At 40.0% G+C, this 22,385-nt stretch overlaps 1 protein-coding gene across 5 annotated transcripts in view; it reads right to left on the minus strand.

The window, feature by feature from the left end:
• Positions 1 to 2,037: 2,037 nt before the first annotated feature.
• Positions 2,038 to 22,385, minus strand: part of ATF6 (activating transcription factor 6) — a 195,783-nt gene continuing 175,435 nt past the window's right edge. For all 5 annotated transcript variants that reach the window (XM_019025857.4, XM_063693476.1, XM_019025862.4 and 2 more), the window contains exon 16: positions 2,038 to 7,360. In XM_019025857.4, coding sequence (XP_018881402.4) covers positions 7,152 to 7,360 — 209 coding nt within the window. In that variant the 3' untranslated portion in view covers positions 2,038 to 7,151. The remainder of the gene's footprint in view (positions 7,361 to 22,385) is intronic.

Genomic DNA, 22,385 nt, shown 5'->3' on the forward strand with positions numbered 1-22,385 from the left:
AATGTAGCATAGTAGAAGGAATGTGGCTTTAAAATCATGACAGACTTAATTTCAAATCTCAACTCTGCTATGTACTAGTTGTGAGATCCTGGGCAAGTTACTTAATCTCTTGTGACTATTTCTTCATCTGTAATTCACAGACATAGGTATTATTATGTCGATGATGAAGGCTTGCTGCAAAGTTCAAATGAGCTAATGCTTGTAAAGGCTTAGCATGATGTCTGGAAGGTTAAGTCCTCAATAAGCATCAGCTCCTACTCTGAACTGAACTAAGAGAACGATTCTCTTCAGGCATTTGTACAGATCATGCCGAATGAATATGACGGAGTGAAATATGCGATAGGTTTCCTATGGTGAGCAAAACATTGGAAGTGATTTAAATCTCTACCAAAATTGGACCAGTTAGGTAAATTACAGGGTAAATGCTAAAGAGGCCCTCTATCTATGATACCATGTGTTATATAACCCAAATGTCATTTGTGGTTACCCTTTGAGATTCAAAAATTGTCTTGAACCATATCCCACATACAGTGAGAAGTCCCAGGGGACAATGCCATAAAGATTGTGGGGGCGGGGTGGGGGGTTGGAAGTTTTTATTTCCCTGTTTCACCTGACGTCCACTGACTCTTCAGTGTATGAATTATCTTGCTGTGCTGTCTTCTTCTTCACTAGTAATATCATGTTGAGTCCTACCTTCAGTCTCTCACTCCCAAGGCAACATTGATACAAAACTGTGTATCTGCTTTTACTGAAGAGTTGGGGCAATGAAGAGGATTTGCATTTCAGCATCACAGTTTGTAAAAGTCCTTTGCCCTCCTGCTACCAGGGGTCTTTTCATGACACTCCCCTTGGGGGCTTTAGTCTCCAGCCCTATTCCTTGGTCCCATTTCTCTTTTCTGCTGTTCAACCCTCTACCCTCCAATCTCTGCTAACTTTGTCTGCAGTAGAGGTGATTTGAGGTTGGTCTCCTAGATGAGGGGGCGGGGGGGGTCTCATTTTCTAAATAAGTCCATTAAAGTATCTTCTGAAACAAATGTAGTTTTGCCTCTCAGAGAACCCTGATGTTATTGTAATTTTGTAATTTATGTATATGGCTCCATGGGCTGACTGTGAGCTCTTTTAGGGCATGAACTTATGCCAGATCTATGTATCAGCAGATGGAATAATATAATGGTGAATAATTCACATAATTGCCTGGGCCCAAATATTGGGCCACTATTTTTTAATTTTTATTTTTGAGACAGGGTCTCACTCTGTCACCCAGGCAGGAGTGCAGTGATGTGATCTTGGCTCATTGCAACCTCCGCCTCCTGGGTTCAAGTGATCCTCCCACTTCAGCTCCCCATGTAGCTTGTAGCTGGGATTACAGGCACCTGCCACCATGCCTGGCTAATTTTTGTATTTTTTGTAGAGACAGGGTTTCACCACTTTGCTTAGGCTGGTCTCAAACTCCTGAGCTCAGGTGATCCACCTGCCTTGGCCTCCCAGAGTGCTAGGATTACAGGCGTGAGCCACTGCACCCAGCCAGCTCCACTACTTATTAATAACCATCTTACACAATAGGATGTAGAGATGATTGAAATAAGATAATATAGTTAATAAACCAGTGTCAGAGGTAATCATTGGGTGCTCAGTAAATGCCTGCATTAATTACTCCTGGATGGATCCCTTGCTGTCAGTCTGCAGTGACTAGCTTCAGGTGTGGTGGCATTTGCCATTGCAAGCTGGGAAGAGGCCTTTGGTGAGGACAAGATGCGTGACCGAGTAACCCACTTTCCTGAAGACATAGATAAAATATGGGTTTTTAGATTTTTTTTCCTTGATAAGATTGTACTTTAAATATCTGGACACTTAAATAAAGGAATTTTTTATGTAATTAGGCTTGGGAGAAGAGTGGAAAATAGTTCAACAGTTTCATCTTAACAGTAACACAAGCCACAAAGCCTTTTCAGGCTTCCTTTCCCATTACTAACCCCCCAACACTGAAGATTCATTTGGGGGCTTTTTTCTCTCTTTCTACATACAGAATAAACAAGGTAAGTTTAAAAATTCTTTATTTGAATTTTAGAGAAATAACAGGTAGTATAAAGACTTGCTTGAAAGTATGAAATAGTCTGTTGTTATTATTTCTTTAGGTTTTGCAAACCAACATCATTATTAAGGGAGAGAATGGTACATCTCTCCTCCTCATCTTTAACACGTTCTTCAATTGGCATGGGTACAACCTGAGCAAAAAGATCCTGGTGAAATGGCATCTCTAACACTCCCCCCTCAGTTCTAATGGCTCCATGGTTGAAGCCCTACTGGACTTAGACCGTCCATACTTGCCAAAGTGGTAACAGGAAACCAGTGCCTCTAAGGCTAGTAGTGCATAGCAGTTTTCATCTAAAGCTCTGTTTCCCCATCATCTCCTCTGTCCTGGTGACTGGCCTGGAAATTATGGCAAGTATGAGTTAAAATGGATCAATATGCAATTGCTGTGAAAGTCAACCTGCTAATCTCTAGCTGGGATTAACATAAAGGGGATATGCCAAGCCTCCTGGTTTATTCAACTTCATTGAGAGCAAACAGCACAATAGTGTTGTTTGTTGGCCTTGGCAGATGATAAATTATGATTTATTTACTCCTTAGTTACCAAACCTAATATAATTAAAAGTATTTTAGTGTGCTAAATCCCTAATGCTTAAAGTTAGCAAACCAATATGTTGAGAATGGCACCCACTATGTGACAGTGGCTGGCCATGACATGGATTCCTGCGTAAGATCAAATTTTCTAATCAGATACCTTTGTCATTCTTCTTTTCATAAATTCTATTGCATCTAATAACACAGATATTAGAACAAACGGCCGAAAGTTCTAGTCTTACCCAAAATAAACTGTTTAAAGCTTAGTCATTAAAAAGATAAGAACAGAACACACTTTACTTTCTTTTTTTTAGGTAGGAGAAAACTGCATTTCTTTTACGAGCATAGTTCCTTTTGGATTCTGGCAACATCTTTTTGGGTAGTCTAGTATTGTTTCCTAGGAAATTAAAAATCAATCCCAATCCCTGTGGGTGGAAGAAAACAGGAATATTCACTTCCAAATGTTATTAGGGGTGGGAACGAACATTTCTTATATTTCATTCTCTTTTAGGCTTTATTCTTGTTTCTAAAAGTTATAATTGGTATTCATATTAGCAGCAACAATCCTAATTTCTGTAAGTTAAAATGACTCAGGACTGATGAAAATAACATTTTTGGTAAGGAATATGGAGTCCACAGGTGGTAATAAGTGTCTATCAATTTTGGCAATTCACAATCTTAGTTAAGAGGTTAATTGGTATGAAATAGCCAATAGTATGAAAAGATCTCAGTCGGCTGAAGGAAGCTGAGTCAGCCCATCAGTATGCAGTGGAAAGAGGGCTTTCATGGCTGGAAAATTTCCCATGACTTCAGAGTGAAAGGGGGCATCAGATCAGGCTCTAACTCTTCAGGCTGTGAAAGCAAAAGTGGTTACTTCTAATATGTTGTTGAAAGTGAAAGTCACTTTGAAACTTTGCAATGTGTTAGAAAGTCAAATACAATTACAAGTTTTTCCTGTAATACATTTCTGTCAAGTTTCACAACCTAAGCTTGGTAAAATGGCAAGAATCAAAAAATAGTAGGAAAGTGGCAAAGAGCTTGAGAGTTTTCCAGTTTTAACGATGCTAAATGCCACCACGGAAGTCTCACCAGCATCTCGCTGCGGTGACTACCGGGGAATACACACCGGGGAGGAAGGTTCAGGCTAAGATTTAATCAGGATGATGTCTCTTTAAAAATGATTTGAAAAATCAGTTTGAATCCCAAGTTCCTTGTCTGTTTCTAAACTTACTTGGAACACGTAAGAATGACTCACATAACATTGCTTTCAAATACCTCCATGTCAACTTCTTACTGGCAAGAAATGGCAAAGAGATGCCAGTTTTGTGCTGGAACTTGTAGTCATTAAAAAAAAAAATTAGATGATGCTCTGAGTTTTATAATCGTGGGGGATTTTTTACTTGTGAAAACACAAATCCCACCCAAAACTCAATGTGAAGTTTCTGTACTACAAGCACGGCAAACAGCAGATTTGTTCCAAGGTTGATCCTTTCACATTAACTCCTAACTTTGGAGTTAGTTTACACTAACACTGTAATGAAGCTGTGTCCCTGTACTGCTGGGCATAAGTCAATCCCAAAGGGACAAGCTCCTAACATCTGATTCAGTAGTTAACATGAGGAAACATCCACTTACTTCCATTAAGCCTTAAAAATTTGGGACTTGCAACCAGGCAGAAAGACTATTCCCATCAGTCTCCACCATCACTTCCCAAGACTGTATTATTGTCAGCCCAAAGAGCAAAAAATCATCGAATAACAGTAGGACCTGCCTCCTCCATGAGTTTATCTAATTGTCTCATAAGCTTGCACAATCCTGTTTAAAATTTAATAAATAAAAAAATACACACATTACCCACAATTTCTGGCTGCAACCCCCAAAAGGCAATCCCACCAAAAAAAAAAAAAAAAAATTAATCTGGCATGGCAACTTCTCATTTCCTAAAGGGCCTTGTGCATACAAACATTAAAATAAAAACTACAATTGTGCCTAGGGATTAATTATAGCTTTGCCAGCAATTTAAAAAGTGACTACTTCTTTGCATTTGTCAATTGCCTTTCACTCATTTCCTGAAACTCTACCCTTAGGAGAATCCTGTCCCCTCATCTCAAAGATCCATTCAAGAACAGGCAATGATAAAGAGTAGAAGGGCTAGTGAGAGACAAAAGAAGGCAAAGCTCCCAGGCTGCTCTGGGCGGCACCTCACAGGCACCCCTAGCTCTGTGGCAGAGCTGCCAGCCCTGCTACCACCTTCCTGCTCTTCAGCGGACACTCCCTCCCAACCGCTACCCACCTTTTCACCTGGAAGAGAGGGACTAACGTTGGTGAGTATGACATAACCAAAGTCTTGCATCTGAGGAGTTGGTAAAATGATGATAGAAAAAGCTGGGAATCGAGGGATGAAGTAAAAGTGAAGCGCTAAGAACAAGAAGGCCACGAGATGGGTCCTTCTCCTGTGATTCTGTCACAGAGAGGAGGGAAACTATTTATAATCACCCCACACAAACCAGGTTTACATTGACCATGATAACGTATGACAGTTCCAGCAGAAGATTAGCATCTTGGGGATGACTATGTTGCCACTGTCTACTAGCCATGGTCACAGCCTCTGGTGTGGCTAATTCACATTACAGAATGGGAAGGGGCAGGGCCAGAAGAAATATCCCATGATAAGACTGCCCAGTCACCTGAAGGTCTTCTGGGCATTTGCCTTATATTCCTTGGCACCCAGCAGAAGAATGGTCCCCAGAGAAAATGGTTCTTGTCTGAAAATCACCCAGGATAGCCAAATCTAAGGGGAGTGCTGCGCTGCTTAAAAAGGTTTGTAATGTGGAAAAAGAGGAAGGTTAATTAGCACTTTTCAAACTCCAGACTCCCAGGTAACACAACAATAAAGCCCTGCTTTTCCCCGCTCACAAAAGTTGAACTGATTTCCTTGGAAAGCATTTAACTAGCTTGGACAAAGAGGCACCTGTCCAGAGAGTTAGAAGTGCTGATGGTTCTTTAAAATTATTTAGGAGCCAGACCTAATTTCACAGGCAGAAAATTAACTAGCTGCATATAATCCTTGAGAGGTTGCTACAATTTCTCTTTCCCTTTCTTGTAAGGAAGAAGAGAAATTGATTGCTATAGTGTGGAACAAGAAGAAATCTGACAAAGGCAAGTCAACTGGGGTAAGAAACAGTGTTTGTAGATGAGTTACATCAAAAAATTGAAAAGTTTTGTAGGAGAGGGAGGAAGACTCACTTTAGAAACTGAAAGGTAGAACATTAGAGAGGACATCGCTGTCTGAGATCCAGTTCTATGAATTCATCAAATGAAACATAATTGTCTACTATGGTGAAAAAAGAGGCATAGTACAGTAAAAATGAACACAGCTTTTTTTTTTTTTTTTTTAAACCATGGGAGGACAAAAGATTTAATTCCTTCACTATCTTTTCGTTGGAGAAACTGAAAATTATTGCCATATTATGGGATGCACTCCCTCAGCAGGAATCCACGTTCACTAATCTGCATTGTTTTAAGGAGCAAATACTTGTCAATTCTTCAGTGAAAAAACTTTTGTCTTGTTTAAGTCTAAAGTTACTTCCATATTCCTCAGCTGAATTTGGTATAATTTCAATAGAAGAATGAATGAAAATGAAAGCTTTATCCTGTGGTCCATGAGGACCTGGACCAGATTAGTAGAGAAAACATAAGTATGTGTGCTAATACTTGGTGGCCTAGAGTCCTCAAAATAAACAATAGTTGTGGCTTTAATCTCATACTGCAATCACATGGAACTTTCCATCTTTTAAACATGTGTATTAATGGAGCTATCTCCTCTCTCCAAACCCCACCACTGGCCCTTCCCTTACCCTTCTATTTTCTCAAATTTGTACCCACTCCCTGACCCCCTTTGTTTAGGTGTGAGCCACAAATCCTAAGATCAACTTTACCAACTGGGAGTTTTTCCTTTTATCTAAAGCTCCAAATTGTTTTGCTTGTTTTTGGAGTGTTTTTGGCTTTTCTGATTTTGAAATGTGTTTTCTCAAATAAGCACAATATCCAGAATGGGTTTGCATTAAATGAATGAAAAATCGAATCAGTGGAAACCATTTGAACATGCATGTGTGGCATAGCTTTAAATAAAATTCACTTTATGAATCAATAAGTGAAATGGCAAAAAGGAGAGGTGGATATTATTTAAAAGAAGATGACTGTTTAAACACAAAACCATCACAGAGGGAAGAGAGGTTTAGAAAGGTACAGAAAAAAAAATCTACACCAGGTAACACTGGAGGATGCAGGGCTACATTTGCCACTGAAGAAACATTGTTCTCTTGCGTCTGAATTCCAGTGCTTTCCAAATAGATGGGTAGATGATGAAAAATGGAGCAGCCTCTTTTATTTCTTCTTCTTTCCTCCTTGAATTCTAGTATGAGACAGTTCTCTGCCTGCCACCAAGGCAGAAAGCAGCATTTTGCTCACCTGCTCTTCAGTCTGGCAGGGTCCCATGCTCAGTTTTCCAGCATAGCTGCAGGGTGCTATTGTAATGACTCGGGGATGGTGCTGACAACGTGGGTTGCCTCTGCGGCTGCGGAAGGGGAGCCAAAGAAGGTGTTGGTTTGATTCCTCTGCTGATCTCGGAGGTAAGGAGGAACTGATGAGCTTTTTATATGGAGGATCCTGGTGTCCATCACCTGACAGTCAATCTGCATCATCACTTCGTAGTCCTGCCCATTGATCACATTCTCTGCAGACAGGAATATACACAAAGAATAAATATTCAACAGAATGTGCATCTCTGCCATAAGCTTCAGCCCCAGAAATACAGAAATGTGCTTTAAGGGTGTGAACTGTCAGTAAACTTTCAAGGGGTGCAGAGGGACTCTCAGTCAGTAAGCAGAGCTACAAGTGGGCTGGGTGCCAAGATCGCCTGTTCTCTCCCAATTCTAGCTCCCAAACAACCTCCATTGACTAAACAAGGGCTAAAGCAACTGCCAGGGTTAATAATGCCACAGAGCATCTGTCCACAGACATCATATATCTTGTATGCTTTCTGTGCAGTGTATTACTCTGATTGGAGCAACTGGAACAGAAGGGGTTTTTAGTGGGGAATACAGAGAAGAATCCCCAAGTCCTCCTCCCTGCCTTCAACAATGGGAAGAAACAACTGTCAAAAGGACCAGCATTCCATGTGAATGGTAAGGAGACCCTGGCCAAGTACGCTTAGCTCCTATTCATCAGTAATATTTCTGACTTCATTAAGACACTTCCAACTATGAATTTAAAGGTTTGCCATTAGGAGCGTGAGGTACAGTGAAAACTGACAAGTTATAGACATCTGACAATTGTGCTCTTTTCCAGAGATCACTTCCCTTCCATATTGAGGCGATCTTTATTTCCAGAGTTCCTGATTCCAGGCACAAAGTGTCAAGTACAATTCCAACATGGAATTAAAGGGAGTCTACAGAACTTGCAGGTAAGCTAGAGAATATTTGCAGAAGGGAATGGGAAAACCATATAGAGTCATGCTTTCTACATATGGGGCAACTCATTATCATGAGTTTAAAATACGCAGACACAGACTATACTCCATTCCTACTTCTTAAGAGGATAGAAGCTCTTTATTTTAGGGAGAGGACCAAATTACTCCCTGATTTGTAATTCTGGGTGGTCATCTTCCAACTTGTAGTCAATGAAACTTAGACATAAAACTGATGAGAAAATAAATAATATTTTTCAAGCCCAGCTGAACAATCACAGCAATACAGTAAAAAGATGTGTGAACAAGGGAGAATTCTGAGTAGCTAATATGGCATCTGAGTTTGCATTTTCATCCGTGAATCCAGAGCGGGGTGTGGGGCTGGGGAAGAACTGCCGGCGACAACCTAGTTCTGTACTGCCTTTCTACAAAGATGACACAGAGCCAACCAGTGAGTTTTAAAATTAAATGTTTGGCTTTTCCAAGACAAATAATTGAATTTAAATGTAGAATTCTTTCTATTCTACTTTTTTTTTTTTAACTTTGACACTGAGCATGCCAAGCATTACAAATCTGGAGGAAGAAAATGCAAAGTCTGACATTTGATCTTCAGATTCCATTGTTACGTATGGGACAACTACGCTGTGGAGCTTGTCACTTAGAGAGCTAAAACAGGCTTTTGGAGATCATCTAGTCCAGGGTGTCCTAAATTCAGGCCTAATTTATAGACTTCAGGGAGTCTGTAAGTTCCCTGAAATCGTACGCAAAGTTTTGTGTGTGCATGTTTTTGGAGAGAGCGGCCATCAGATTCTGAATGGGGTCTGTGACCCCCAAGAGTTAAAAATTATTAGACAGATCTAATCTACCAATTCTACTGTCTTGAGCAGATGATATATTCTATTTTAAATCCAATAGAATACATAATTCCTCCACTTCTGTTGGTCACTCATTTGTTCCAATGTTTAAAATAGTCTTCATTGATGATAAATTTCCCATTACCAGTCTTGAAAATCTCTTCCATTATAGTTGAAGTTAATTTCCTTCTTTCCCACTCTCAGCAGGGATGAAGAACAGCTGGTTGCTGCTGTGTATTAACTAACCCTACCTATTCTTTAAGACCGCTGTTATGGAAGCTTAACTCCAATTTCACAAGTACGGCTGCTTTGCAATGGCTATTACTTATCTTTACAGAAATAAATCTGAAAGTCTATAAGTTAGCCAATGTTTCTCATCAAAGGGTTTTCCAAAAAGTAGGAGATGAAAGAAAGAAATCTTGTTAATGTGCCTGGAGTCATTTCATTTTCAACACGTGACTAAGTTCAGATTTCAAGGCACCACACCAGTCATTTCCTTTTGGAACCATAGTCCCTCTCTCCCCATTTTAGAAAAACTGAAGGGCTGTGTGTGCGTGTGTGTGTGTATATGCGCATGCACTGTGGAAGACCAAATAATGGAAAACACATGCATCAGAGACATGCAATACACATTACTAATTCTTACTGGTTTCCTGGATTAACTTAGAATCCAGATGACAGTTTAAGATCAAGACTAGGTTCTCTAATACAGCCCAAACCACCTGCAGAAGTCATTAGAGCCCATGTGCCTGTTATGGTTTAAACTGATAACTGCGGTTTTTTAAAGCTTTAAATATCAAGAAGAGATGGAAAACCTGGGAATATAAGCTCAGATGCTTTGAGGGAAATGTAAAGCTGTGATCTGATTCCAAGACTCAGGAGTTCCTAGCCATGGTTGGAATGGCATTGTCATCTTAAGCCCAACCAGAAGGACACTCAGGCTAGGTTTGGTCTAGGTGGCTTTAGAATGGGATCTCTTCCTCACACTCTTCTTCTGAAGGTAACAAATTCTGGACCAAGGAAACTATCAGCATTGCTAGAAGACGACTCTACCAGATAGCATGTGACTGCCTGAAGCTGAAGTCAGGAAGCTCCTTCTGAGTGACAAGCTGGATAGTTCAGCATTTGGGGTAACATGCCATTAGGAGTCCCAACATAGCCACATCTCTATAAATGATAAAGGAGTCACAGCAACATTCTCTGGTCTACTCTATGAGACATTATAAAAAGGTTCTTTGGGTGGCTTAGTACTAACACCCTTGGACAGTTAGTGAGGCAATCTCATCATTACTGATGAGGCTCTAATTATTTTAATTAAAGGAGGACAAACTGGAAACAGCTCGTGGTAACTCATGATCTTTGTAGGTCCCTCCCCTGGGTGGCTAGGCATCTGTTTATATAGTACGCACCCAGGAGCAGCAGAGAGCCCCCAGAACTCCTCTTAATCGTGGCAGATGAAGCTCCGGCTACCCTTTACTTTAAGACTTTGAGTTCTGGCCACCCCTGGGAAGAAAGGCACCTTAATCGTTGCCTACAACTTGCCTGTCAGTGTGAATAAAAACTATCAGATCAAGTTTTAACTGGGGAAACAGAGAAGACTCTGGCTTAGATAGGAAGGAAAGGAAGGTCTCCTGAAGGAAAACACAGGCAGGGATATGAGACACTGAGGATGGACCCCACACTTTCATTAAGGACCAGGTCTTCACTGCTAATATGCAGGGCTCTAGTAAAGAGAAAGCAGTAAAATCATGGGTTTTATGACAAAATAGAACATGGTCAACATTAGATTAGGGAATTGTGAGAGCTGAGTTATGTGCAAAGACTGAACCATTTTTGTAAATGTATACTTAATGAAAAAAGACCATGACTTATTTAGGAAAAATAGAACCAAATGGAATAGTATGGGAGTCAAAACATTAAAGGTTCACTCTTCCATCAGCACACATTTGGGCACTGCACAAATGGTTCAAATCTTATGTTCTGGGCTTTCTGAGTAAACAGAATGAGATGAACACTGAACTGAGTCAGGAAAAGGGTATAAAGTATGATTAATTCAAATTCAAAATTAATCAGGCAAATAAAAAGGAAAGAGCTAAATGGCTTCAAATATGAGCACTAAACTATGATTCTGAATGCCCAGAGGGTTGGAGAAGCCAGAAAAAGTGTCTGGACGTTGGAGGTGGAAAAACTCTAGGCAATGTGGAATTTCGAACAGCCTGTTAACATGCAATAACTGAATTAAGCATGGCCTGCCAAGAGACTGTTAGCTGGGAGATGACTAACACACAAGCCAGAACCTTGACCATAGACAATTAAATATCCAAAACATTTACATGAAGTTTAATATTAAAAAGTGATAAGACTTCACCAGTACTTTGCAAAGAAGCATAAATAATGAGATTTCTATTCAGAATCAAACACTAATCCTAAAAAGAGGTAGCTTTCTCTGTGTAAACTAGGCTGGTGACAGGTAGTGCTGCTGTATATGTGCCTGAATCCCCTGGGGTGTGGGGTACACAAGTGTGGAGGCATGGAAGGTAAATAAATATCCACTCACTCATGGACCATGAGAGACCTCTTCAACAAAAACAAACAGAAAAACAAGGGAGGCGGGAACACAATGAACAAGGAAGTGGTAGAATGTCATGTTTTTACTGTGGTTTCCAAGAACTTCCCTTAAGTTAACTCTACTGTGCCATTCTTACTTATAATTTTCAATCTGAGTCCTGGTTTTTAACCATCCCTACACACCATGCACTGCATTTCTGTTAGTATTTTTTCCCTCTGCTTGGCAAACAAACAAACCCCCTCCTTTCCTGCTCTTTTCTGCCCAGTCTAATTTTCTACTTAGTCCAATTCTATTAATTCTTTGAGGCCCATTTCTTCTTATAAACCTTCCATGGGAACTCCAATATTGATCTTTTCCCTTATAACCAATTTATAAATGTTCCATTTAATTGAATAATGTTAAAATACTTTTAGAAATGAGGTTTGGCTCCCTTAAGAAGTGCCTGGCAAAAATTGAGGTAGGGTGAAATTGAAGCTGGTCAGGGAGGGTGGTAAAACTAGAGCCCCTCAGTTATAAGTGGGAAGAACGCTGAGTGAGTAACAGTCAAACTGCAGATGGGGTAAGTGCTTCCAAACTGAAGAATCTTTCTGGAGGCTTGACGGAGAACACATGCATGGGGCAAAGAGCTTCTGGCCACCACCACGTATTCCTTTTGCTGAAATAAACTAAAAACAGTTCCTCTGACAGGAGAGATTCAGGATGGGAAGTGTCCAAAGGCAGGGAGGGGAAAAAAGAGACCGCACACATTCAGCTGTGACACAGCAGAATTTGTTCACTGTGATAAGGGTATTGTGGACACTGGACAATGAGGATTCAGATAAGGAGAGCTTGTCTAGTTAGATGATCTATAATGATGTCACAAAACAAATGTATGGGCCTCGCTAGAACGGTGTATGTAAAAACCACCAACCTTCCAGGCACTCTAAGTGGTCATGATGATTGAAGGGTATTACTAAAATTTAGTGAGCAGGGGTCAGGGCTGCTGGCCGTTCTGTGACACACAGGACAGTCCCATATGACAACTGTCTTATATCTCATATAATTCATGTAGGTTAAAAAGAAACTTGATCATCACTAAATTAGTCTAGAAGCTCACTGTTTTAAATTTAAAGTACTTTTACATGAGTTTAATATACCCTAAATTTCCAGGAACGAAACTACTGAATAATAATTTACTTAAGAAACACTTAGTGTTTCTGTGTGCTAAACACTGCTCATCTAATTCTTGTAACAAGCTCCTAAATGAGGAAGAATTATTATTATTCCTATGTTGTAGATGAGGAAATGAAACATGGAGACATCATGTGACTAGCCACTCAGCTGGCAAATGGCGGGAGAGATTCAAACCTAAGCAGTATGGCTTCAGAATCCTTTCTCACCACCATTCCACTTTGCTGGGAGCATTGTTTTTGTCTGAATTCAATCAAGAATTGTCTATCATTTCAGAAAATCACATCATCTATGGTCAAAGACACTCCTGATATCTGAGTCACCACCAGGAACACTTGGATCAGTCTGTATTTGTTACATTCACAGTGACAGTACAGATCAGTGCAAGCGTCTGACTTGTTCACTGTCTCCTAATGCAATAGAAGCATTATGATATATTATATATATATAACACCTGAACATTAAATATTCATTAATTCAACAAACATTTAGTGAATTCCTACCACATGACAGGCACAGGGGGACACAGTAGTAAACAAAACAGAAAAAAAAAAATCCTGTCCTCATGGAGCTTAATTCTTATAAAAAAAGAGAGTGAGAGGGTGGATACAGAAAATAAAGAAAATAAGTTATAGAGAATGATGAATAAGTGCTATGGGGGGAAAAAGCATGGAAGCTGATTAGGGAGTGAGTGTGGGGTGAGGTGGGATGGGAGAGTAGCTTGCAGTTTTAAGTGCAGGGCCCAGAGGAGGACTCTCTGAGAAGGTGACCTCTAAAGACTTAAGGAGGCAAAGGGGGAAGAGTTGCACACACGTCTGAGTTTCCAGGAGGACATTTTAGTGGAGAGGACTGGCAAGCAGTAAGAAACTGGGGTGAGGACTGATACTCTGCAGGAGAAAACAGGGCTAGAACCTGTAGGTTTGGGACTTATCTGTAGAAAAGAGATAGATGGAGCCCTGGGGCCATAGGGTATTACTCTTGGGGAGAGAATGCTGGGAACACCTGTGTTAAGAAGGAGGGGCATAATGGGAAAAGAGAAGGTTTGTGGTTCCATCAGATAATTGGGAGAGCACTTTTAACTGACAAACCACACTCAATTTGTAACCTTCACTAATTCATTCAACAATTATATGAGCACTGATTATAGACCAGTAATGGCCAGGTACTGTTACAGACTCATAAAGATTTAGATTCTGTATCCAAATTAGACAGAGGGAGGATTGCCTAAAGGAAAACAGACACCACAAAATGGATCCACAAAACCATAGTCAACATTTACTGAGTGGCTTAAGAAACTGGGAGGAATTACAGAAGATGAGTTTTTTTCCCTTGTGCAGCTTACTCAAGTTCTGTGAAACCAGAAATTACATTTAAAATACTGGTAAATCATCAAACAAATGCATTTCCTCAGGTCTTCTCCTATGACCAAAACTCTAATAGCACTCCCAAATCATATCTGTTCTTTTCCTTCATAGTATCTGTTACAAAGTGTAATTAAACTTTGGCTTATTTGCTTATTTAATAATGTGTGTCACCCCTACTAGACTATCCACTCCATAAATTCAGAGAGAACATCTGTTTTGTTCACCACTACATGCCCAAAGCTAGCACAGTGCCTGGCACCCAGCAGATGATGAAAATATAGAACACAACCTTCAGCAATGAGAAGGCTGTCCTCTAATACTTGCTGGTCAAGTCATCAAGAAATCCTTTGCTTTCTGAAAATTCAACCATTCTTGGCTCCAACTTGAGAAAGTGCCATCGCAGAATAGTTCCAGAAATGGTGGTTTCTGAACTTCTAATATCCTCAAATACAAATCTAGACAATACTTTGTTAAGACCTTGTCCCTAAAACACAATCAAAGTCACTTCTCTTCAACCTCAAGCTTATCTGTTGAATTCATAACCATCAACAACGACTCTTTGAAAGGTGACCCAATGACATTTCTCCCTTGGGAAATTTAGCAGCCTATGCCACAGAGGTCTAAGCTATATATGGTCAAGTTCCTATAATATTTTCAATCAAGTTTAGCTCCCCTAGGGCTTTTGATAGTCTTCTAGGACTATTTCAGGAAATCTGGCTAATTCCATTAAAGTTCAAAGACTAATGGTATTAGATTTGCTTTTCACTGGACCTGGCTACTCTTTTCCAAAAATGCTGCCCACAACTGTGGGAGGTTTCTTCATTAGATCATAGAAAAGAATATCATTTCATCGATCTCAAACACTTCTTGAAACACCATTAAAAAGAAAATGACTAACAAAATTATTACGTATTTTCTTCAAATTGAGTTTGTAGACTACCAAACTGACATCTGATTATGTAGTTACAATTAGTGCCTCAAAAACAGAAAACAAGTGAACTTCAGGTGTGTGTACAAAGGGGCCCATGAGAAGACTGGGTTGGGGTAAAAAATCATTTTGAAGGCTGAGTGAACTAGCCCTGGAATCTGATTCACTGTCCTAAACATAGCTTGGAGGTTTAGCCTGGGGTCGTCAGCCAACATGAGGAATGGCCTATTACTTTCTGGCTTCTAATGATTAAAACACTGGCACCACGTACTAGAAAACTGTTTTATGTCACAATCTGAAATTCAAAACCCATAAAAACTAAACCAATGTTCAGAAGCACGTCCCTATAACATCCAGTAACCATGAAATAACTACCCTGAAAACAGATTAAGGACCAAACCTCTGCAATGACTACTGTTAGGCCAAAGAGTACTCTTTCTTCTGAAAAACTATGGCTCTTTAATTGCATTTAAAATCAAGGCATGGGAATTACATGTTCTTCTCAGAGTATCAAAATGGCATTCTCTGCAATATCTCTGCCCATGGTGTTGGGCAGGCTAGCTTCTACAAGGAATCACTGAATTAAATTCTAGAGCATGAAGGAACTTTAAAGGATAAGAGGAATGATACTACCAAATTACTCTCTGCCTATTAAAAAGCCTGGCATACGTTTTACTGATAAAATGGAATCTTAAAATATTTTGGATAGTTGTCACAAACACCATGAATATTCAGGGGAAAAATGTATTCAAAGGCTAGAATAACTGCCTTAAGTTAAAATGACTGAGATCTGACATGACATTATAATTTTAGACCAAAACCCCATAAACGGAATTCTCTTATATGCAGTCAGAAAGCAGTTTGTATAACACTGAAGACAACTGTTCTTCAAATTTGTGTTTTCATAGGAGGGAGTGTCTCTTCCTGCTATGATTTGGATATTTGTCGCCTCCAAATCTCATGTTGGAATCTGATCTCTAATGTTGGAGGTGGGGCTTAATGGGAGGTATTTGGGTCATGGGGCAGATCTCTCGTGAAGAAATTAATGTTCTCCCTCAGGGGTGAGCGAGTTCTTGATTTATTAGTTCCCATGGGAGCTGGTTGTTAAAAAGAGTCTGGCATCTTCCCTCTTTCTCTTGCTGCTTCTCTCATCATGTGATTTCTGCACACACAGGCTCCCCTTCACCTTCTGCTGTGAGTAGAGGCAGCCTGAGGCCCTCACCAGAAGCAGATGCTGGCACTATGCTTCTTGTACAGCCTGCAGAACCGTGAGCTAAATAAACCTCTTTTCTTTATATATTACCCAGCCTCAGGTATTCCTTAAAGGAACGCAAAACAGACTTACTACCATACCTGCACAGGTAATAAAGCCTGTTGGAGGACAAAGAAACAGGTTGGACACCCCCATTTCCAAACTCCTGAGGCCTCTCAGACACATCTACTTCTGAGCCTCAATTCAACTCAGACACACTCCTAGCAGTAATCACACTAGAATATCAGTTGCCTATGGACAGGTGTTTTTATCTGTTTATTCACCACTGAATCCCCAGTCCTTGGCACACAGAAGGCACTCAATAAATATATTTTGGAATAAACAAATGAATGAGGCCTTGGTTGTGTAGAAATGGCCCCACAGGAGGCTGATTTAAAGAGGGTGTGGGTGACAGTGATCTCCTCTGCTAAACTCAAGAAACTGAGCTAAGCAAGAATTAGCATAAGTCAGCTGCCTCAGGAGAGACAGGTTGTCCTATAGATTCAGTTTTTAACTAGATAATTCCTTTCCCCTCCAAAAAAGGGTGAGAATGGGGTTAAGTACAGGGTGGAGACCAGTCTGACAAGTCAATGTCTGAAACATTATTTGCCATTCTGGGTCTCATGTTCTCCACTGTCAGCAGTTCTCATTCCACGCTGAACTTGGCTGCTTTTTAATCATATAATGTTCAGCAAAGCCTAGACATTTGAATACATTCAAGTGTTTACTTCCTTCAGTTCCTTACAACTGATCGTTTTGTCGGCTTACATAAGTGAAACCAAGGAAACATCCTCATAAAGGTGTCTGGATTTATAAATAGTTTTATTGCTCCATTTAAGTTCTGCAACATGCAGCCCTACTTGCAGGCAAGTTTCATTAACAATAGGTAAGGCCAAATATATGTTGAGAATCTGAGATCGTGAATTCAATCTCATCCTTAGATGGAATCTAATCACCTGTTGAGTCATTTAAAATTTTACTTTTTAAAAATTTTTAAAAATGTAAATTTTAAGTTTATCTTTTGAAAATAAAGGTGGGGACAACAGTAGGATTTTTTAAAGTCTTGCTTAAGAGACTAATGCAGATACTACTCTCAGCAATACAATCATGCGAAAAAAGTAACTGATGACTGCCTTCTTTAAACAATTCTTATAAATGACTGAAGCTCACTTTGGTATTTTCAATATTTACTTTACTCTTGCAAATGAAGTGATCAGAAAATATTAATTCTGGAAAAGATGGGATAAAGGATTTTCTCTTTCACTACTATTGGAAACCGATCTAGAAAAGCTGTCTAACAAAGTACTAAGAAAGGATCTCCATATTATTCAGATAAAAAGTACTGGAGGATTCATGATTGAACAGCTAGTAGGGGTCACTACCAAGTACAATTAAGGCACTGCTCTGCCATGAACTGATAATCCAAACCAAAAACATTAGGAACGTACCCTTTCTTCAGAGTCTCAAAAGGAATGGCTTAAGGTACTTTGGGAGGCTGAGTGGGGGGTGGATCACTTGAGGTCAGGAGTTCGAGACCAGCCTGACCAATGTGGCGAAGCCCTGTCTCTACTAAAAATACAAAATTAGCCAGATGTGGTGGCGTACACCTATAATCCCAGCTACTCGGGAGGCTGAGACAGGAGAATCACTTGAACTCGGGAGGCAGAGGTTGTAGTGAGCTGAGATCATGCCATTGCACTCCAGCCTCAGCAAGAAGAGCAACATTCCATCTCAAAAAAAAAAGGCATGGCTTAAGGACTATGGAATATTTTTTATTTCTATAATATGAAATAATTTGGAATATACTATCCTGCACATTAAATAATTGTTCCTTTCTGTGAATTCTGATATACTACTACTTAAGCATATAAATAGCAACATTTATGACTCTGATAACAAATGCTTCTTTTTTTTAGAAATTATTGAGATTTTTGAATTATTATAAAATGGACATAGACAAGTCATCTCTTGCTATGATTACACTATTATTCTGAGCCATAAAAACGAATTCTTTTCAGCAGGTGACAAAGACTCTCCTTAAACTAACTCTAATCAGAGCTCCCTAAGCCCCCTGCTCAAATGGGCCTCTCTGTCCTCACAGAATCCAGTTTGAGCATGAATCCGGCTAAAGTTTAACAAAAATCCTCCACCCTTGTTATCTGATTCCCCTCGACATCTAATCACCCTGGCCTGCCTTCAGCAAGAATTCTGTTGAGTCCGTCTAGCAAGAATCTCCCTTACCTTTGGTGTTTCCACTTAGTAATTTTCCATCTACTGACCCCCACACCTTGCTCCTTGGCTACAAATCCCTACTTGTCCTTGTCAGAGTCAGACTCCAGCCCAATCTCTCTCCCATACTGCAAGACTCCACTGCCGTAATCCTTGTATCGTTCCCATAGCCCCCCTTGAATAAAGTCTTCTCTATTGTTTTCAACAAGTGTCATGAATAATTTTTCTTTAATACAAGGAAATTACTGCTCTTAGTCCTATTTCTATTTCTCTCGGAAAATGGAAGCAGTCATTCTTACACATATACCGAGTGAATTCTGGTGCTATAGCTCTGTAGGTAAGAAGCCAAATGGCATTTTAGAAAACTGAACAGTGAATTAACCATAAAATGCTCTAATGAATAAATGTCATATCTTACTTGCTTAGGAAAGAGTAAGAACAGAGAGTGAAGGATAATAGCCAGGGATGGAGTTCAGGGGCGAGAAGTTTTTTGCTTTCATTTGTTTTAGAAACTAAAATCACAAAATCAGCAATTTTTTGTTGGTTTTTTAGAAGACCTGCCACATTAAAAATTATAAATACTGAATGAAAAATGGGCAAAATTGAGTAAATATCACATTCCAGTGTTCCATTTAACTGTGAAGATAACAAACACTGCTGAAAACCAAAAACTAGGCCTGCTCCATCCCCCAAGGGCTTTGCAGAATGTATGCAACACATGCTCTGAGAAGAGCTTGGAGACCAAATTCCCAGAGATTCCTGGTTGTAACTATGGAACTCAAACCATAAAGAGATTTTTTAGCAAGGATGTCATTTTGACTTTTTGAACTCCAGAGAGTTTCTCATGCTCTTTTATGGAACAATTCCTAATAGGTGGCACTGATACAGCAAAAACATAGTCTTTCTGGAGGATCCATAGTTGTATCGCTGGAGTGTTAACACCAAGGTTAAAATCAAAGAGAATTCTTCCCCAGGCTCCTCCTAATATTCACTTCTGTTTGATAAAGACTCTGCAGGGGCCAGGTGTAGTGGCTGACACCTGTAATCCCAGCACTTCGGGAGGCCAAAGCAGGCAGACTGCTTGAGCCCAGGAGTTCGAGAGCAGCTGGGGCAACATGGAGTACTCCTGTCTCTATGAAAAATACAAAAATTAGCTGGGCATGATGGTTTGTGTCTGTAGTCCCAGCTACTCAGGAGGCTAACACCTGAGCTTGGGAGGCGGAGGCTGCAGAAAGCTGAGATCTAACCACCGCACTCCAGCCTGGGTGACAGACTGACACCCTGTCTCAAAACAAAACAAAACAAAACACAAACAGACTCTGTAGGTCTGAAGTCAGGTACTCAGTAGCATCTTACATAAGTACTTAAGCAGGAGACATAGAAATGTGCTCATCAAAGCAGGTGGCCAAGGGCTGAATGTCCCAGGGTGGTATCAGGGCAGGGACTGTTCAGATGAGATGTCTAACCAAATTCCCAATTATTTGTGATTCATTGAGCCAGCATGCGTGAAATGCTTATATAACATAGCTTCTATCTTTAAGCAGTTTACAATCAAGTTGGTAGGTAAAATACATATGGAAGAAAAATACTAGTAACAGTTCACAAGACCAGATATGAAAAATTACAGGAAAATATGACAGTATGCCTATATCTAACACAAATTAACAAACAGTAAACTTGTTATTAGGATCCCATTTGTAGTTTTGTTGTAAAAGATAATTATACTATCTCCCAGTGAAAAGTCATTCAAGAATAAACGCAGTAAGGATGGGATGGTGTTTTGGAAACTGCAAGACTTATCTGTGAAGTCCAAACATACTGGACTGGCATAGTGACAGCAGTGATGATTATGGTAAATTAAGGAAACTTCTGTCCAAACAAAGAAATTAACAGACCTGCCTTTAACCCAAGTGCAGATATATAAAAGTGCTCAAGGGTAAGGAGAAATAAAGAGATTAATTCCTACTGGAGCAAATGGGAATGGAATAAGAAGGTGACTGAGGGCATTGGTGTTTTGTTTCATTTTGTTTTCAAATAAATGCTTTGGTTTAAATTACTGATAGGATCCAACTTCTGTAATTAACTTGCCATTCTTACTTTTGCAGACTTGTTCTATCTTGCCATCATTTGCAGGTTCACTTTATCATAAGCCATGTGCAGCATATAATAGAAATGAGAATTATAAACCTTACTCAAGTTGTGTATTTAAGAGCTCGTATGTGTAAAGAAGCTTAGGACAGTGCCTCCTGTTCCTAAGGATATGGACACCACCTCAAAATAACTGTATTTTACCCTCTACAGAGGGAATTTTTAATGAAGAAATGAACCAGGCTGAGATACAATGCCAAACACTGCATTTAACCTTCTTTGCCAAAACTTGTACAGAGCTGGATAACCAATGGCCTGACTTATTGGTGCACTTCTTTTAGGTCTGATTACCATGTGCAGATTTAATTCAGAGTGACAAAGAGTGCCAGGCCATGTTGTACAAATACTTCCTTTCCTGACCCCCAGACACCATTATTGCATATTTAGTTTCCTGGCCTTAAGTCGTCCTGCCTTCTGGTTTCTTTGCCCATTGGATAACTCTGAGGAGGCAGTGGTGAGAGCTTCCTTGCAGCAGAGGCTGCATGAGATTAGAAGACACATGAGATCCTTGACATACTTGCTGATCCTGCAATACAACACAGTGAGATGACAAGCCTACATTTTGCACAAATGTAGGGGAAAGAATCAAACAGACGGTAATGATGATAAAAGGAGAGTTACAGAAATACCCATGTGTAGTTTATCTACAGAACAAACTGCATACCTTGTATGCATAGAACTGAACAAATTACAAAGAAAACCAGGCATTTCATTCATCCAAGAGATGGATTCAAGATTAGAGCTGTGAAGAGCTCTGGACTGACATGGTCCCTTCATTGTGGACATTAAGAATCTGAGGCCCAGAAACACCTGGGTTTATTTTAAGTTCTGTAACTTATTCTCATTATTCCTGCTGCTTGGAGACAGTCCAAGGGAAGGACTGCTCTTCATCCTCTATGATATAGTAACTGATGAAAAATTATTTTAAAAGTGCAAATTACACCAAACTACCTTATTTGGCTAAGTTTTATTTCAGAACCTAACTTACAACTTTTTCGGATTCTGGCCTAACTGGGCACCAAACTGCATGTGGATCAGAAGACCAGTCTTGGTTTTAGCTTTGATGCTGCTATACCATATCATTTTGGGGAAACTCACTTAGCTTCTTTGACTTTCTATTTTCTAATCTGTTTTCATTCATCAAATATTTATTGAGCACCTGCTATGTGCCCAGTATGTTACAGGTGCTGGAGTGGAGAAGTGAACAACAAAACAGATGAAAGCCCTACCCTCACAGCATTCACACTCTAGTGAGCAGACGGTAAGCGAGAGAAGTAAGTAAATACACAGTATGTTTGAAAATGATAAAGACTAAGGATAAAACTAAAGCATGGAAGGTGGATATGACATGTTAGGGGCTAGCCTTGAATTTTGCAAAGAGTGGTCTGGGAAGTCCTGACCAGCAAGATGGCTTTTTGTGTGCGTGTGAAAAGGTGATTTTTTGTTCGAGACCTGGCAGAACTGGGGGAGCTAGTCAAGCAGGTGTCTGGGGAGAGGGCATTACATATAGAGGGAAGAGCAGGTATAGAGGCCCTGAGGCAGGAGCGTGCCCTGAGTATCTGAGGAATAGTAAGGTGACCAGTGTGACTGAAGCAGAGAGAATCAAGGGAAGAGTAGGAGGCGATGAGGCTGGAGAGGAAACCAGTGGACCACTCTCCTTACAGGTTGTATTAGTCCGTTCTCACACTGCTATGAAGAAATACCTGAGACTGGGTAATTTATAAAGGAAAGAGGTTTAATTGACTCACAGTTCCACATTGCTGGGGAGGCCTCAGGAAA

Source organism: Gorilla gorilla, chromosome 1, assembly GCF_029281585.2.
Source record: "Gorilla gorilla gorilla isolate KB3781 chromosome 1, NHGRI_mGorGor1-v2.1_pri, whole genome shotgun sequence".
Taxonomy (NCBI): domain Eukaryota; kingdom Metazoa; phylum Chordata; class Mammalia; order Primates; family Hominidae; genus Gorilla; species Gorilla gorilla.